We start from the raw sequence: 20,091 nt of genomic DNA on the forward strand, positions 1-20,091 counted from the left end.
AGAAGGATGCATTACTGGGTGGGGTGGGGGTTGGACTAGATGACCCTTGGGTCTCTTCCCACTCTTAAGATTCTATTATATGGGAGGTGTGTGTAGAAACCAGCCCACTGTGTAAAGTCAGTCCAAAAGCACAAACACATTGGGAGCCATTCCTCTTGTGTAAAGATAGATAGCTGTGAGAGTAGCAGATGGGTCGGTGGATTTCCTTTATTACCATTTTTATCCCATTGTTCCACCAAGGAGCTCAACCGTCGTTTTATCCTTTCAACAATCCTGCGAAGTAGTTATCTGAGAGATGGTGATTGCTCCAGTGTAACCCAGTGAGCTTCTTGTCATGTCTAAGTGGTGATTGTGTACCTATATATCTGAACTAAATTCAGCACTTTAGCCGTTACACTTCTGGCTCTCAAAACTTCTTAAAGCTGCAAACCTGACTTCCCCCTACACCTGAACAGAACCAGATTTAAACCAGCACTGCAAACCACCTTGTAACAGCTCATCCAACATCAACCCATTTTTATGTGTTACATGGTGAAAGTAAGCATGAGAAAGAAGTTAAACAGTCATTTCATATCAGCTTTATGAATCGTAAAAAATGTGATCTTGTGCATCATTGTGTGTGTCTTTAAATTTATGTGGTGGCACAGCAGATTGATGTGTAGCCTGCTTGATTTCAAAAGTCCACACTGGCCAGTGAATCCGCAGCTTTATTGTCTGATTAGATAGTATGTTATGCAAGTCTTGTCTTTCCCAATCAAATATTTTCTGGGAAGAATACTGTATCACAGCAGAAGCAGGCAATATAAAATGAAGCTGTATGTTATGTGTAGTGCATGTTCACCTAGCTCTTGAAATAAAGCATATGAAGCCAGTAACCGTATTCATATATTGTAGCCATAATATATATTTCTCATCAATATGAACATATAAACATTTATCTCGTTTCAGTTTGATATGCTCATTCATTCCTGGAATATGAATGGTTTTAGATTTAGGACAGTAATTGTTCTGAGCTTCAGTTTTTACAATTATTAGTGTGAGTAGATCATCATTCAATAATAGATCACCATTCAATGATCAAGGCATGTTTTCAAAATAACATAATATAAATTAGTGCACATTTTATGCTTTTTAAAGTGAAATCCTAAACATGTCTACTCAGAAGCATATTGTGATGGCCATTAGCTATAAACTTCCAGGTAAATCAGTATAGAACTGCATCATTAATAATGGTCTTTGGGAATTTGTAAAGAGATTGATCTTGTATCATTTACTTAATTATTGTTTCCTCACATTTTGAATAAAGCACTAGTGTCTCAGAGTCATTTATTTGAATTAGAATTGCCAATCATAAAGTACAGTGAGAACATTCCTATTGCTGCAGTCAAAAAGTTACATAAATGTATGGTAATTTCCATTCTATACAAACCTTAATTTCTGCTTGGCTGAAAAACAATTTGGAATGACAATATAGAGATGACAAATATGCGAGTGACATTTGCCCCACTAACCACTTACTTTGTCTTCTGTGAGGAGTAGAATAAGAATGTTTTATTGAAGTCAGCATGGTCAAAGGAAGCACAATTAGTTTTATTAGGTGATAATGGTAGTACATTTATTGCTTGGACTCTGGAAATTTATGACAGTGGTAGTACTTTAACCCTAGAGCACTGGCAGTCACGACTTAACTGAAGTGTACCGGAAGGGACCATCATGCAGCCTTTGATCAAATGAAGGGTAATAATTGCAATTACTTGATTGTATAGCAAGTTCATCCTGAAACTATGAATGCGGTTGTTCTCTGGAAGCTCTTCTACAGAGTAATGTGGTCACTTCTGATTTTCATTTCATTAGAATTCTATGGAGCTGCCTTATCCTCACGATCAAACTCCACGGTTCACTTACCATATTATTTTCAAAAAATAAAAAAGTTGTCCAGTAGCACCTTAGAGACCAACTAAGTTTGTTCTGGGTATAAGCTTTCATGTGCATTCACACTTCTTCAGATATGACGCAAAAGCTTATACCCAGAACAAACCTAGTTGGTCTCTAAGGTGCTACTGAGAGACGCAGGTGGCAATGTGGGTTAAACCACAGAGCCTAGGGCTTGCTGATCAGAAGGTCAGTGGTTTGAATCCCTGTGACGGGGTGAGCTCCCGTTGCTCGGTCCCAGCTCCTGCCAACCTAGCAGTTCAAAAGCACGTCAAAGTGCAAGTAGATAAATAGGTACTGCTGCAAGCGGGAAGGTAAATGGCGTTTCCATGCGCTGCTCTGGTTCGCCAGACGTGGCTTTGTCATGCTGCTGGCTTTGTCATGTACGCCGGCTCCCTCGGCCAATAATGCGAGATGAGCGCCACAACCCCAGAGTTGGTCACGACTGGACCTAATGGTCAGGGGTCCCTTTACCTAAGGTGCTACTGGACAACTATTTTCTTTTTTTATTTATTTTGACTGCGTCAGACCAACACGGCTACCTACCTGAATCATACTATTTTCAGGATCAGATGCAGTATACCTCGGAATAAAGGGAAACAACAGTTGGAGAGGGCTGGTGTCCTCATCTTCTACTTGTGAGCTCTCCATAGGCATCTGGTTAGCTGCTTGCCAGATCAGAAGTTGGACTTGACAGGCCTCCATTCTGATCCACCAGGGCTCTTACTATGTTCTTGTATTCCAGTGATGTGTCCATGATTCACATGGTGTGAATGGAAGGTGGCTTGTATATTACAAGGTCTCTGAGCACCTATAGATCAGCTTTCTAGTCAACCCACTTTTCTTCTCAGAATGATGGTCTCTCAAGGATATATAGATTATATTCTCAAGAAAACGATGCCTTTTGGTCTGTGTCTTGTTTCCAAAGCCACATTCAGGCAGCAGCTATGGAACCTGGTGACTTTTGAACAATGGCAGTTTAATTACAAAGGTGCCCCCCTCCTCCAGTTTGCATTGGGGCTGCAACATGCTGGAAGAGGAGGCTTAACCCTCCCCCCTACAGCTGCCATCCTATCAGAGGAAGAGTTTCCCTTATTTCCCCCCATGTGACCAAGCTGTTAGGATCATGAGTGTTTTGGTTCTGCGGTTTCTCCATAAATCTTGCACATCATAAATGAACGAATCAGTCAAAACGGAAATAATAATCCAATGGGCTCTTGAGACTGTAGGGTGTCTTATCATCAGATGGTAAGAGGGCATGGAGGAGGTGTTCCATTCAACAACAAAAGCAAATCCCCACATTAGCATGTTTGAAGTAGCTCTTTGGATCCCAGCTTAAATCCCAGCTGTCCATGAAGGCCCAGGTCAATTCTGTGTCCAGGGCAGCTGTCTACCAGCTCCATCTGGTACGCAGGCTGAGACACCACCTGCCTGCAGACTGTCTAGCCAGAGTGGTGCATGCTCTAGTTATCTCCCGCTTGGACTACTGCAATGCACTCTACGTGGGGCTACCTTTGAAGGTGACCCAGAAACTACAACTACACTTCCCAGGGCATTGTGGTGAAGTTGGAGCAGTACAGGTGCACTGGCAGAGACAAACTGGTCCTTCCACTCATGCACCTGAGCTGCCTCCACCTCACCACTGCTCTGTTTGTCCCAGAAAGGAGCAGTGATGCTGCTGTCAGGAGCCCCCCCTGCTGTTCTGTATTGCTCAAGTTATTTGGGAAATGAGGCCATGCAATGCAGAGGACAGTCCTGTATTTGAAGGGCTGTCTGGTCCATTACAAAGAACCCTAAGAGGAAGAACAGATGCCCTGAAGTTGCCTTTTGATAGTCAGCACCTGGACAGCAGACTGAGCAAGGCACACAGGCCAGCTGGTCACAATCTGGTCTGATGTATTCTATAGTGGTACCTCGAGTTATGAACTTAATTCATTCTGGAGGTCTGTTCTTAACCTGAAACTGTTCTTAACCTGAGGTACCAGTTTAGCTAATGGGGCCTCCCACTGCCGCCGCAGCCCGATTTCTGTTCTCATCCTGAAGCAAAGTTCTTAACTCGAGGTACTATTTCTGGGTTAGTGGAGTCGTAACCCGAAGTGTCTGTAACCTGAAGCATCTGTAACCTGAGATACTACTGTATTTCTATGAGGGTTGCCATGTGTCCTCTTTTTCGAGGGTAAAATTACTGTCTGGGTAGATTTTTTAAATTTGCCAAAATGTCTCTGGCTATACTTCCTGGATGAGACATAACTGGTGGTTGAAGACTTGCTTTCCCACTTTCTTCTCCTGCCCCCCTCAGCAATATATCACAGCTTCTATAGCCTACATAAAGTAGGGGTATTTAAAATGAGAGTCGTCATAGCGTCCTCTTTTTTGTTCTTCAAAATATGGCAACCCTAAAATGGAAATCATTATTTCTAAATTTGCATCTTTCTGTATGAATTGGCATCTACGCACTTCATGCAAATCTCTGCCTTCTTTGGTCCTTTTTAATGGTAAATTCCCCCTCTCTTTTTGGCAAAGTGTAAATGGCCACCCTAGACAAAAGAGAAGTCAGTACTTTTCCCAAGAGAAGTGCTTGTCTAAGTTGAAAGAAAAAGAAAAAAAGTTGAGAGACAATCTGAAAAGTCAGGAAATTCAAAAAGAGATAAAAGCCTTGCAAGTACAGTATTCCCAAATAATAAATGAAGAAATTGAATGGAAAATTAGAAGAATGAAGCAAAGATCATGTGAATCGGCTAATAAATGTGGGAAATTGTTGGCCTGGCAATTGAAGAAAAGGCAAAAAGAGAATACAATTATAAAGATTATGGATGAAGGAAAATCTATTGAGAACCCTGCAGAGATAAGGAAATGCTTCACAAAATATTATAAACAGCTGTATAAAAGGGAAAAAGAAGATATAGACGGTATAGAGAAATTTATAAAGGAAAATGGATTACAGAAAGTTCCAGTTCAACAAAAGAACCTACTGAATGAATTGATTACAAGACAAGAGGTTGAAATAGCAATCCAAGAGTTGAAAAATGATAAGGCCCCAGGACCTGATGGACTGACCTCCAAGTACTATAAAACACTAAAAAACTGGTTGATACAACCATTAATGGAGGTAGCAAATGAGATTTTAGGGGGGGGGCAAGGCACCAGAGACTTGGAAATACGCTTTTATCTCTCTGATACCAAAACCAGATGTGGATAGGACTCAGGTTAAGAATTACAGACCAATCTCACTATTGAATGTGGACTATAAGATATATGCTAGCATTCTGGCATTGAGACTGAAAAGGGTGTTGAAGGATTTGATACATAAGGACCAGGCAGGATTTCTGCCTGGGAGGCATATGAAGGACAATATAAGAAATATAATAGACATTTTGGAGAGACTGGAAATGAAAATAAACACCAAAGCAATGTTAATCTTCGTGGATGCCGAAAAAGCTTTTGATAATATTTCTTGGACTTTTATGAAACGAAACTTTGCAAAAATGGAGGTTGGTCAAAACTTTGTTAATGGGATTAATGGTATTTATTCTGAGCAAAGAGCGAAAATTATTGTAAATAATGTGGTTTCAGAAGAGATAAGAATTGAGAAAGGAACAAGACAAGGGTGCCCACTTTCCCCCCTGCTATTTATTTCTGTCTTGGAGGTCTTACTGAATATGATAAGGAGTGATGAAGGCGTGAAAGGAATCACAGTGGGCATAAAACAATACAAGCTAAAAGCCTTTGCAGATGATTTAGTATTAACTCTGCAGAACCCTGAACACAGTGCTGTAAGAGTATTGCAGATAATTCAAGAGTTTGGTAAAGTGGCAGGTTTTAAGTTAAATAAAGGGAAAACTAAAGTATTAGAAAAGAATTTGACGATGCAAGAGAGACAAAGAGTAGAGGACTGCACAGGACTGAAATGTGTGAAAAAGGTGAAATACCTGGGAGTAAATATGACTGCAAAAAATCTGAATCTTTATAAGGATAATTATGAGAAGTTATGGAATGAAATCAAAAGAGATTTGGAGATATGGTCAAGGTTGAAACTGTCCTTAATGGGCAGAATAGCAACGGTTAAAATGAATGTATTGCCAAGAATGTTGTTTTTATTTCAGGCCCTTCCGATAGTTGATAAGTTGAAATGCTTTCAAGAGTGGCAAAAGACATTGTCTAAATTTGTCTGGCAGGGGAAGAAACCCAGAATCAAATATAAACTCTTGACAGAGATAAAAGAAAGGGGAGGATTCTCACTGCCAGACTTAAAGATATACTTTGAAGCTGCAGCTTTTTGCTGGCTGAAGGAATGGTTTCTGTTAGACAATGACGATGTGCTAGATTTGGAAGGTCATGATAATGCATTTGGGTGGCATGCATATTTATGGTATGATAAGGTAAAGTCACATAAAGGTTTCAAAAACCATATAATTAGGAAATCATTGTTCAACGTATGGATTAGATACAAAGATTTGTTGGAAAGGAAAACTCCTAGGTGGATTTCGCCGCTTGAGGCGAAGAAACCTAAAAGGACAAATATGGATGAGAATAGGCTAAAATACAAAGACATCTTGATGGAGGTGGAAAACCAATTTAAGTTAAGGCCATTGGAACAATTGAAGGATAGGTTAAGTGACTGGTTCCAGTATGTGCAGATAAATGAAGCATTTAAGATAGATAAAAAAATAGGATTCCAATCAGAAAAATCGAAATTAGAAACAGAGTTAATAGAGACAGATAGCAAGAACTTGTCCAGAATGTATAATTTATTGTTAGAATGGCATTTGAAAGATGAGCAAACAAAATCGGTTATGATTGATTGGGCCAAGGATTTGGGTCATAATGTAATGATGTCGGATTGGGAAAAATTGTGGAAGAAGGGCATGAAGTTTACGGCATGTACTGTGTTGAAGGAGAATCTAATGAAAATGATGTACAGATGGTACTTGACGCCGGTCAAGTTAGCGACAATGTACCACAAAAGTGATAACAAATGCTGGGAATATAAAGAGGATGTTGGCTCATTTTATCATATGTGGTGGACATGCCCTAAGGTAAAAGGCTTCTGGGAAATGATCTATAATGAAATGAAAAAGATATACAAAAATACATTTTTGAAAAAACCGGAGGCCTTTTTACTTGGAATAGTGGGGGATGAAATCCCCAAAAACGATGTTAATTTGTTTATGTATGCCACCACAGCTGTGAGGATTTTAATTGCAAAATATTGGAAAAAAGAGGAATTGCCTTCTTTACAGGAATGGCAAATGAAAATGCTGGACTTTATAGAATTGGCAGAACTGACAGGAAGACTCCGAGATCAAACAAGTGATAGAGTTGAAAAAGATTGGAGGAAATTTAAGACATATTTAGGGAATTATTTCTGAAATTAGAAAGTTTGAATATCTAGAGAAATACAGAAGTTAAGGCAATAGGGAGAAAAGAGGAATTTAAAATGTGGAAAAATTGGTATTTAGTAGAAAGATGAGTATAAGAAGAATTAAAGGGAGTATATGATGAAAGTAAAAAAGATGAAATAGAAACTGCTACAGATGTGTTTAAAAAGAAAATCAGTTAGTGGGGAATTGGGGAAGCCAAAAAGACAATGATTTTAAAAAATGGATTGAAGATGATATGTTTTTGTTTTGTTTTGTTTGTATTGATGTATTTTTTGTGTTTTTGATATTTTGTGTTCTTTATGTTATAAAACAATTAATAAAAATATTCTTAAAAAAAAAAGAGAAGTGCTTGTCTATCCTTGCCTTCCTATCATGCAGCCTACAGACTTTGCATTTACTAAATTTACAGGGAGATGAACTAAGTCATATATGAGCTACATGCCAGCATGTATTTTAGTAAAACAAAAAATCAAAAACCCCACACACCTGAGGAGAACAATAAAACGTCAGAATGCCACCGGTTACCTCAGTTCTTAATAATTAACTGGAAAGGCCTTCAATGAACTTAGTACCCAAGTGTGGAGTTTGGAATCTGACCCTTACTACATCTAGATAAACATTATTGTGACAGATTCAGAAGCCCTCTTTTCAGGCTTCACTCCAATCGGAGCAGTTCACTTCTCCATAGCCTTGAAATATTCCACAGTATTACAGCTGTTAGACGGGACAAGCATGATTCTTCTTACTGTGCTTTTCCCGTGCATCATTTCCACCTATTCAGCATCTGTGAAAGGTAAGTTACTTATTTAGATAATATTTTGTTATTTCCTTTAGTAATTAGTAAAGGGGGGTGGGGAACTCTGCTAATTTGAGACTTTTTGTTTTTAGATCATATTAAACTTGCATTATGCTTAGATCACCCAGCTGTGGCTTGTGAGCCATGTCAAGAGCTGCTTTTCTGTAGTCTGAAAAAGAAAGTGCCAAAGGCATTTATATTATCAGTGAAACTGTATTTGCCCCTCTTTGGTGGAGTCTGGATCTGGGCTTCAATTCTGCAGCCATTAACGGGGATCTATATGGGAATGGTGTTAGGAAAGTGGGGCTGCCATTGTAACCCCACTTACCTGAGAGTAAACCTGACTGAATGCACTATGACTCCCTACTGAATAGACATGGTTAGGATTGCAATGTGTTTTTATTAATTTAGTCTGCAATCTTATAACCACTTACTTGTTGGGAGCAACCCAATGGAGTTTACTTCTGAATGTATAGGAATGTACCTGTATTGCTCGCCACAGTTCCTGAATAACTATATAATAGTTATTATAGTAATAGTAATAATAGTTTTTAACTGAATATCTATTTAACACCCCCCAAAAAAGCCAGTATAAAATAAAGCTGTTACATATCTTCGTAAAAATAGCCTTCTTACAAAGATTGGAGAAGGGATAATGCTCTAACACCAGACCAGATGTTGCTTATTATGACTTCCAAAAGATGATGATGATGATGATTATTATTATTATATTCATGATTATGAATTGGTGTGAATCACTTTATGGGATTTATATCAAGAGTCTTCACCATGTTTGTATTGTCAAGCTGCCTTTGAGAATTAAGAATTAAGTCCTTCTAGGACTAAAGGTAGCAGCTTTTACAGCTAGAATGTCCCCTAGACTTTGAGACTAGAGATCAGAACATGAGTTGCAATCAGTCCTCAAAGAGGATTAGGAAGATATGCTGACTAGGTCCAATTCTCAGGACAAAATGGCTTTTGGTTTTCCATGAATGGTCGTTTAGTACAGAAAGCTTAACGATAAGATTTAAGAAAAGAAAAGAAGACTCCAGTCCTTTTGGGCTTTGGCAGAGTTCTGAGGATGGAATATTCAAAATTCACCTCTAATTGTGTACTATAACAAACCCCACCTGTCTTCTTCAGCTTTTCCATGCTGCTGAAAATCCTGAAGTATCCTTTCATAACAATGATGTGTAGGCAGTCTGCTGGCCCTTGCAAATGGCAGGCTAAACTGATGGGAATGCACTCAGGATGACAGCTATGTGATAGGACGCCTTTCTGTGATGTGGAGGAGGATTAAACTCCACTTTTTCAACATCTAGGTAAACTAGGTCCATAGGTCAAATGAAAAAGTAGCTTGCTACCTTCTTAAACATGAGGTCAGCCAGGCCATCTGTCTACATAAATACAATGTGAACAGCTACATAGCACAAGGACCAGAGTAAGAACTTCTAGGACTAAAGGTAGCAGCTTTTACAGCTAGAATGTCCCCTAGACTTTGAGACTCATCAGAACATGAGTTGCAATCAGTCCTCAAAGAGGATTAGGAAGATATGCTGACTAGGTCCAATTCTCAGGACAAAATGGCTTTCGGTTTTCCATGAATGGTCGTTTAGTACAGAAAGCTTAATGATAAAAGATTGGAGGAAAGATAATTAATTTTGATACTTTGTGTGAGAATTTTTCTAGTCCCCATTTTGGTTCCAGGAATTCTCAAAGGCCCATGGGATCTCTTCAGAAACCATTAGGTGGATCCCTTAGCCCATGGGTACCTGTGTCATCACCTGATCCTGCCCCTATTCATACAGTTTCTGTAGTGTAGTTTCCCCGTCTACCCTTCTGCCACCTTTCTCGGTTCACCACTGGGGTTCACAGTCCTAGACCCTTTCTACATTCTTACTTTTGCCCCCACTTTCCCCCTCAGATAAAGCTCTCCTTATTTCCCCCTTCCTCCTTTCTGTTTGTCTTTCTCAGTCTGTTCTCTTCATTCTCCTTGTTCCCTGCTGGACTCCCAGGCTCCCACTCCAGCTGTCGGGGGCCTTGTTTTGCAGTGCCTGCAGCCTCTGTTTTATGAGATTTCTTCCTCCCCATTTCTAAGCCTGCCCTGCTCAGCTTCTGGTCAGCCAAGCAGATCCTGTCACACAGTTGACTCTCAACACTTTGCTTTTACAAGGCTGCTTTCCGCTTGCTGCATAGAGAGAAGGTTGTTCACCCTGTTCTACATGGGGTCGCACTGCTTGAAGGATGACGTTCACAATCTTAGGGTGCTTATTGACCCAATGTTGTCATTAGAAGTTCACATGATCTCTGTGGCTCAAAGTGTCTTTTATCAGCTTTAGATGATAAAGGTCACTAGCTATGACCTTAATAGAATGGAGATAGCTTGGCCACAATGACCCATATTCTGGGAACCTCTCTTCTAGACACTTTCAAAGTCACCCCCAATCTCCACAACGGTGCAAGATTCCTGAGAGATCCAGGCTCTTGTCCGGGGTCTGTGTTTCATTTTGGACAATAAGGCATAGCGGAGACTGTGGTGTCTTTTAGGACTGGGCAATGTAACGTTCACAAGCGGTTTGAAGTCCATATTGTGATATCGGTTTCATAGTTTTTGACCTGGCAATATATTGCGAATCATGATGTGTGTTAGGGCTGGGCGATATATATTCCAAAACTCGTTTCAAGTCCATATCATGATATCGGTTTCATAATTTTTAACCTGGCAATATATTGTGAATCATGGTGTGTGTGTTGGGGGTGGGGGTGGAGCGTGCTATGCAAAAACCACAATGTGGGACAAACGGGAAGCCAGCCAGTGCCTCCACATAGCTCCATCCTTATTTCAGACATTGTGTGATATACAGTGGTGCCTCGCTAGACGAATTTAATTCGTTCCACGGGTCTTTTCTTATAACAAAAAATTCGTCTAGCGAATCCCATAGGAATGCATTGAATTTTTTTTGAATTTTTTTTTGCCCATAGGAACGCATTAATTGAATTTCAATGCATTCCTATGGGAAACCACGATTCGCTAGACGAATTTTTCATAAAACGAATTTGTCTAGCGAGGCAACCTCCGCTCGAAAAATCCTTTCGTTAAGCGGAAATTTTGTTAAGCAGGGCATTCGTTAAGCGAGGCACCACTGTATTGGTATATCGTGGTGTTTAGCTGGTGATATATCGCAATGTTGAAAACCAGATATTGCCCAGCCCTAGTGTCTTTATGATATATGGTTTATTTACACATATGCACAACCTGAGCCTAGGATAGGGGGGGGGTGCACAGCATTGCATCCCAAGAGGGTCTTGCTTCTCTCATAGGCACAGTCCTGGGTTCAAACAGGCATCAGACATCCTGCCTGTTGCCCTACAGTTTGCCTTGCTTTCCCACTCACATATCTCCTAACTTTTCAGTAGGCAACTGCCTAGATTGCATTGCTGCTTACTGATTCAAAAAAATTTTCCCTTAGAGCACACCGGGCATACAATACAGCAATCCTGAAACTGAAATACTTGCCTTTGTTCTTCTACCAAACCTTAAGCTCAGGGAGGGGCTTCACCCATTTTCCGGCTGGCATGGAATCTGCTTTGTTAAGCACCGATCTCCCTGCCCCCTTTGTATGCTTAACCATTATCAGGCTGGCCTGGGCATGGGAAGCTGAGCCCAGCTACTGTATTAAGGGTCTGGCTTCCAATTTAGCTCTCTAAGCATTGATTAAATTCTAGCACTTACTAAATCCAGGCAGCCAGAAACTCTAGCTCTCAAAACACCATAACAGTGTTATACACAGGGCTCCCTATGTTTAACAGACTTTATGAAAACAGGCTTCTCTCATGAATAGTGAGCAGTGGAAAGAACTGAAAAGGTCATGGTTGTGCATTGCCGCTTCTCTATTTCACATTAAGGCCCAAAAATAACCAGCTTTCTTTAAATATTTCTGACGTATAAGAGGGTTTAACGTATCTCTTCCTCTCAGAAAAGATTCTGTCAGTTGCTGCCACAAGGCTTCTCCATAAGCATGTTTATTTAGAAGCAAATCTCAAGTTGAAGAGACAGAAAGTACTGTGCCCAAGCTCTATATAGTTTACACAAACTGTATGTAGTTAAGCGTATTTCTAAAAAGGTCCCATTGGAGCAATGTGTGAGACAGTGCATATTCCCATGTATAATGAATCAAGGACTGGAGTGGTTTAGTAACACTTCTTTCATTTAAAAAATGAATGTTGTGCTGGTGGCCGAGGCAGTGGTCCTCATCCGCTTTCATAGAATCATAGAATCACAGAGTTGGAAGAGACCACAAGGGCCATACAGTCCAACCCCCTGCCAAGCAGGAAACACCATCAAAGCATCTCTGACAGATGGCTGTCAAGCCTCCGCTTAAAGACCTCCAAAGAAGGAGACTCCACCACAATCCTTGGCAGCGAATTCCACTGTTGAACAGCTCTTACTGTCAGGAAGTTCTTCCTAATGTTTGGGTGAAATCTTCTTTCTTGTAGCTTAAATCCATTGCTCCGTGTCTGCTTCTCTGGAGCAGCAGAAAACAACCTTTCACCCTCTTCTATATGACATCCTTTTATATATTTGAACATGGCTATCATATCAGCCCTTAACCTTCTCTTCTCCAGGCTAAACATACCCAGCTCCCTAAGCCGTTCATAAGGTATCATTTCCAGGCCTTTGACCATTTTGGTTGCCCTCCTCTGGACACGTTCCAGCTTGTCAGTATCCTTCTTGAACTGTGGTGCCCAGAACTGGACACAGTATTCCAGGTGAGGTCTGACCAGAGCGGAATACAGTGGTACTATTACTTCCCTTGATCTAGATGCTATACTCCTATTGATGCAGCCCAGAATTGCATTGTATTTTTTAGCTGCTGCATCACACTGCTGACTCATGTCAAGTCTGTGGTCTACCAAGATTCCTAGATCCTTTTCACATGTATTGCTCTCAAGCCAGGTGTCACCCATCCTGTATTTGTGCCTTTCATTTTTTTTGCCCAAGTGTAGTACCTTACATTTCTCCTTGTTAAAATTCATCTTGTTTGCTTTGGCCCAGTTGTCTAATCTGTTAAGGTCATTTTGAAGTGTGATCCTGTCCTCTGGGGTATTAGCCACCCCTCCCAATTTGGTGTCATCTGCAAACTTGCTCAGGATGCCCTCAAGCCCATCATCCAAGTCATTGATAAAGATGTTGAATAAGACTGGGCCCAAGACAGAACCCTGTGGCACCCCACTAGTCACTTCTCTCCAGGATGAGGAGGAGCCATTGATGAGCACCCTTTGGGTTCGGTCAGTCAGCCAGTTACAAATCCACTGAATGGTAGCATTGTCTAGCCTGCATTTTACCAGCTTCTTTACAAGAATATCATGGGGCACCTTGTCAAAGGCCTTGCTGAAACCAGTACTTGCTTTAAGTACTGCCTCATCATGTTATTTGTTTCTCTTGCTTCATCCACAAACAGAGCTCAAGCACCTATTCCTGCCAGGCAAAAGCACCTCAAAATAGTGGAAAGCAGGAACAATAAGGGAGAATGTAATCTCTCATACATGTTTGCTGCTTCTGGACAGCTATAATGCTGCTCAAGTACGGTGGATTTAGGTGGTCCTGTGACAAGCCCCATCGGGCTTTCTCGCAGCCTACCGCAGGTGTGGGAAAGCATGGCAAGGCCGGCCGCAGAGAGGCCTGGACCCTCAAGGTAGGGGGGGCGCTCTTAGCAACATCCAAATTGGGGGGAGGGGGCCTAAGGTCCCCTCAGCCATAGGGAGTTGGTACCTATGGGTGGTGTGGTCAGATGAGGGCTGCCATCTTAAACCTTCCCTCATCTAGGTAAGTCCTTCACAAAATACCATGCTTTTAAAAAAATCCCTGAATTGCAACAAGTGATGCTGGAGCCCATCAGAAGGGATTTTTCTTTCTGTTTTTCTAAGTCCCACTAGTCCCTTTCAGCCTGAAAGGTTCTATGCTTAGACAGGAATAACCAGCTGCACCAATATAAGATGGGGGACGCTTGGCTTACCAGCAATACATGATTAAAAGGATCTAGGAGGCTTAGTAGACCACAACATGAGTCAACAATGTGATGCTGCAGCAAAAAAGGCTAATGCTATTCTAGGCTGCATCAACAGAAGTCTAGACTCTAGATCAAGTTCCAATCTTTTCTGCCTTGGTCAGACCACACTTGGGATACTGTGTCCAGTTCTGGGTGCTGCAATTTAAGAAGGATATTGACAAAGCTGGAACGTGTGCAGAAGATAGTGACCAAAATGATAAAGGGTCTGGAAAGCAAGTCTTATGAGGAACGGTTGAGGGAGCTTGGTATATTTAGCCTGGAAAAGAAGAGATTGAGAGGAGATATGGTAGCCATCTTCAAATATCTGAAGGGCTGTCACATGGAAGATGGAGCACAGTTTTTTTCGTCCGCTATGGAGGGTAGGACACAAACCACTGGCTTAAAGTTACACAAAAGGAGATTGCAACTGAACATTCGGAAAAACTTTCTGACAGTAAGAGCTGTTCGACAGTGGAACAGACTCCCTTGGGAGGTTTTGCACTCTTCTTCCTCGGAGGTTTGTAAGCAGAGGTTGGATGGCCATCTGTCATGGATGCTTTTCTTGAGTGGCAAACCTAGTCATTCCCAAGCAACTATGATTCAGAATAATTTGTCTGCATCCCTCAAGACAGGGGTGCCCAAAGAGGGACAAATTTGATGAGGTGAACATCATGCATGAGGGCCGACCAAAGTTGTTGACCTTAAGTTGTTGAGGTTTTTTTTTTTAGGATTGAAGTTGCTGAGCTTTTAAAAGAATTTTACCCCAGGACATGTATTACCACGGGGGCCGAATTAAATCAACCAGCGGGCTGGATTAGGCCCCTAAAACGGACTTTGGACATGTCTGCCTTAAGAACACAGCAAGCTGTCTTCTACTGAGGCCAAGCCATTGGTCCACCTAGCTCAATGTTTCCTACACCAGGAATCTTCAACCTTTTCAGACCCAGGACTCACTTTTAAGCCAAACATGCATTTGGAGACCCAATTCTTAATCTTTAGTTGCATCTATTTACACGGTTGCCGTGCTCCTGTTGCGACCCACCTTCCCAGGTGCTGAAGCTGGGAACTTCTGCAAAGCAAGCTCTCTGCCACTGAGCTACAGCCCTTCCCTTTGTCCGCGTTAGCTGTCTCTTTGCTCTGCTGCAGTCTTCAGGTAGAAGTAGTCGCACTGAACTCAGGTCACAGAGGGCAACCTCTTCCTGTGCGTTGCCTAGGCAACCAGACAAAACAAGATGCTAGCTTTCCCATAACTCTGTCCTTAACACCCAGTGTGCGCTCAGGCAAGCACTCTCTTCTTTTTTTGCTGAAAAGAAGCAGACAGAGAGCGAAGAATTCTCTAAACAAAGAATAATTCGGTTTGATAAATATTCAGAAATGTTTCTACTTGGGTAGAAACACTGGCCTCGCACATACAAGCAAACCATGCTTTTTCTGGGTTAGTTTTCTTGTACATTGAGGTTGCTTGCTTGCCCTCTCCCTTGAGTTCTGAGAAGGGCTTTGAAATATTCCTGCCACCCCTACGCCCAAGGGATCAGGGGCACCAGGCAGATTCTGCCCAGTTCCAATGTCTATATCCTGATTCACTTGCCCCATAAGCTAGAAAAGTATCAGCTACTGCAACAATCAAACACATATTCCTGGTAACCTCCTAGGAAATCTTCCAGTAGGAGGCCTTAGGACAGAGGTCAGCAAACTGTTTCAGCAGGGGGCCGGTCCACTGTCCCTCAGAGCTTGTGGGGGGCCGGACTATATTTTGAAAAAAATATGAACAAATTCCTATGCCCCACAAATAACCCAGAGATGCATTTTAAATAAAAGAACACATTCTACTCATGTAAAAACACCAGGCAGGCACCCCAAAAGCCCAGAGATGCATTTTAAATAAAAGGACACATTCTACTGATGCAAAAACATGCTGATTCCCGGACCGTCCGCGGGCTGGATTTAGAAGGCGATTGGGCCGCATCTGGCCCCCGGGCCTTAGTTTGGGAACCCCTGCCTTAGGAGGTTACTAGGAAGATGGCAATTTGAATTATCTGATGGTTAGTGTCAGAACGGGGCCAATATTTTCCTTTCTTTTTATTTTGTATTTATATTTATTAAATTTGTATAGCACCCTTCATCTGGTTCACACCTAAAAATACAAGATAAAAACAAAACCATAATAAAATTAAGAACCACCCCCACCCCCCACCAATAAACCTCCCTCCACACCCCCATATCCTGTTTCATCTGCTTGGAAATATTTTGGCTTGATTCCATCAGATTATAAATACAGTATGCATTGATTGCTACACGTTATATTATTTTCCAATAACGCTGCTTTTTTTGATTCACTGAGATTACGGCAAATTATTACCAAGCAATGCATTTTAATACTGTAGTATTTTCTAATAAAGAGCTTGCTGCTCTTTTTATCTTTTTAGAAAAAAAATCTAAATTCACAAGTAAGAGCCAGTACAAGCTTATGATCTAACCCAAGCCAGCTAGTGGTTAGAGCTGCACATGTTGTGCATGCCAAGAGTACTAATATAAGGCACAGGCCCTGACAGCTGTCCCAACTCAGGCAGCATAACTTTGTGTATTATACGGCAGTATCATGATTTAATTATAGACAGCCGTAATGGCAGGCACTAGGGTTGCAAGTCAAGCTGTATATCTACCCACTCCTTCCTGCAGGAACCCAGAGGCACTCTTGACCCTAAGTCAGTATATCAAATACTGTACTAAAGTCCAGGTCTGGCACTATTTATGGAGATGGGAGCCCAAAGGGCATATGATTGCCCTTCTGCAAATATATCAGAGGGGGGAACAAAATCAAAAGGGAAAACAGCTTAGGTTAAATACCGGTAATTTCTTTTGAATGTTAAGAACGGATGGCTACAAAGAGGAGATTTGCACCTTGATGCTAACTTTTAATTGTGCATTAAAACTGGGAAACATTTTGGAAGACCAAATCCCCACGTGTTTCGAGGGAGAACTGGAAGGCAGCACTTTTGAGAGAAAATACTAATATGAAATACTAATCCTAGAATTGCATGCCCTCCAACTTTTCTCTGATGAAAATAGGGATGTCCTATTTAACAACAACAACAACAACAACCATTTTACTGTTTATAACCCACCCACCTAAGTGGGTTGCCCCAGCTACTCTGAGTGGCTTCCAACATATATAGAAACATAATTAAACATTAAACAACTTCCCTATACAGGGCTGCCTTCAGATGGTTCAGGGCTCAGATAACTCCATACCCTCCAACATTTCTCCGATGAAAATAGGGATGTCGTAAGCAAAAGCTGCACATTCCGGGATCAATTCCAAAACTGAGATGGCTTCTGTAAATCCAGGACTGTCCCTAGAAAATAGGGACACTTGGAGGGTCTGGAATTGTAGAATTGGAAGGGACCCTGAGGACCAACTAGCTCAATCGCCTGCCATGCAGGGATAGGCAGCTGTCTCATACGGGGATCAAACCTGCAACGCTGGCACTATCAACACCACACTCTAACCAACTAAGGTTGCCTGGCTGGCAAACCAGAGAGTCTATTTGACTTTTAAGTTTTCTGCTGTGCTGGGAGAGGCAGCCAATGTGGTGGTGTCAGTATTAAGAGAGGCTGCCGATACAGTGACTCATGCTGGGCCCTGCTGGCCAGTCAACAGCTGTGTGCTTGTACATTGCTGCCTCACCTTTCTCCCCCAAGGCCATTTCTTGAAGTCTTCTGCTGTAAAGGTGGCTGGGGGGCTTCCCCACCCAGCAGCCAAAGACCACATCCCACTGCATCTTTAGCAGGGGACTTATTCTCCAAGTTGCCAGCCTGGCATCCCTGAGGACTAATAATAAGGAAGGGAGTGTTATTGAGCACACAAAAGAGTGTTGCATCTTCACCCAGCACTCTGGGCTTAGGGGCAGGCATGTCCAGGCTTGTGGAGGGCATGACTCAGAGAGAGGCAGGCTCGTGCGTCATCTCTCATTTTTAAGCAAAGCTTTAGGGAGAAGAGCATTGGGCAGGCGGTGTGGATATATGTTCATCACTGACTCTGTGCTTTCCACCTTTCTTCCCCCACCCTCACAGGCCATAATACTGGTCCACGAATAAACAATGACAAGTTATATAAGTTCGCCTACTCCACAGATGTGCTTCTGGACAGGGTGAAAGGCTCGTCCCTGGAGAGTGCGGGCTACCGGATTTCATGTGGCGTGGATGTCAACTTAGTATGGAGAAATCCCAATAATGATGACGATCAGCTGATCAAAATTGCGGTAGGCAAGCAGTGGCCGCAAAAGGACATCTTTAATGTGTTTTCTGCCAGTTGGTTTAAGTAAGAAAAGTGAACCCCGTGTATAACGTGGGAGGCAGAGTTATAATTAAGTTAATTATTTCGCTCGTGTAAACAGTAAAAACATCTTAAGAGGCAGGGTATTGGAACTGGTGAGATTTACCACCCTTAGCCTGCTGCCCTCAGGTAAAGGATGATGTTACACTGCCGGTGTTGAAGTAAGAGTCAATTGCCAGGCTGCTTGGCTGGTAGAATTGATGGGGGAGGAAATCCTGTCCTTTGCCTCAGGTGGTAAATTGTCTTGAGCCAGACCCAGATCAATGAGATATACTCCCAGATGAGCACATTTACTGTAACTGTGACACACTTAACGCAAGGTACTCTTGGAATGGAGGTTTGGTGAGACACCCAGAGATCTTAATGGGACAATTCCCAGTGCCTGAAATTTCCAGTGCACCAAAGTCAGATGTGGGGCCGCTGGGCATGATCACACTCTCCCATTCCATGTACAGTATTCACATGTGCAGTAGAAGACATGAAAGGGCATGAAATCAGGGCACCTTGTTATATGGAAGACCATATGTACACAGCTATGTGCAGGTACGTCTTTCACATCTTCTGCTGAATGTTCAGAGGCTAAGGTGGGGGCTATGGAAATATGAAGGCCAGGCATGGGGTCACTGGCCACAATGCTATTTTCTCCTCCCTAAAATGTTTTGTATACCCCTAGAAGGAAGGTATGATCCTGTTTGTGTATGGGTCATAACTTAGAGGTACGCTTTGTGTGAATAAACTCCAGGTTCAGTCTAATTAAATATATCCCTGGCAATATTAGAATCCAAAAGATATCTGAATAGGCCTTGGTGGGCCTTATCCAACGTTAGTCATACTCCTAATAGACCTGTTGAAATGAGTGTATATGACCAACTTGGCTCCATTAATTTCAGTGTGTTTGCACTGAGTAGAAACTAGTTGGATACAATTCAGTGTCAGAAGAACAGCCTATGGTAACAGTAATATAAATTCCACATAGTACATTGGATCACCGCAGAATATGCATACTGAAAGTAAATTGGAGTGGTTGAGGTGAAAATCTCAGTAGGTAATCTTCCCCTGTCAGCAGAGGTGCCACATTGCCCCCAAGATTGAGGGGGCCAGCGTGCGTTGTGCATGTGTGACATCAGGTGCGCAATGCGCATGCGTTGTTGCATCGTCTGGAGGAGGCTGAGCTCTCTGGATGAGCCGGCCACTGAAGCTGTGCCACACTCAAGCCTTTTCCACCCTCTGTGCCTGCCTGTCAGGTAAGTGTAGTGTCTTCATCATTCTGTCTCTCCCATTTGCTTTTTCAGATTACAGATGCAAAAGTTGAAAATGTGCATGAGCGTCCAAAAAAGAAAAACATTTTTGAAGGCAAAAATGCAGCTGCAGTCATTGGAAAAGAGCACCTGGCAGCTTTAAAAAGGCCTGTAGTTCTGCAGTGGACTCGTGGAAAGGTAAGGAGTGAGTGCGAAGACTTTATTTCACAGTTCCTGTCCATTCCTTGAACATATTTACACATAATAATCTCTTCACTTCTTGATATACTGTGTTAGGAAAAGTGTAGGATCCAAGGCTTATTAGCCAACGCTGTGTCATAACTTGTGATGTCGCTTT

The 20,091-nt window shown here is 42.0% G+C and overlaps 1 protein-coding gene across 1 annotated transcript in view; it reads left to right on the top strand.

The window, feature by feature from the left end:
• The first annotated feature begins 7,941 nt into the window (after positions 1–7,941).
• The window catches only part of MTTP (microsomal triglyceride transfer protein), a 40,647-nt gene continuing 28,497 nt past the window's right edge, over positions 7,942–20,091 (top strand). The window contains exons 1-3 of the mRNA XM_035112457.2: positions 7,942–8,106; positions 18,234–18,421; positions 19,788–19,931. Of these exons, the coding sequence (XP_034968348.1) occupies positions 8,046–8,106; positions 18,234–18,421; positions 19,788–19,931 (393 nt within the window). The 5' untranslated portion in view covers positions 7,942–8,045. The remainder of the gene's footprint in view (positions 8,107–18,233; positions 18,422–19,787; positions 19,932–20,091) is intronic.

Source organism: Zootoca vivipara, chromosome 9, assembly GCF_963506605.1.
Source record: "Zootoca vivipara chromosome 9, rZooViv1.1, whole genome shotgun sequence".
Lineage (NCBI taxonomy): Eukaryota > Metazoa > Chordata > Lepidosauria > Squamata > Lacertidae > Zootoca > Zootoca vivipara.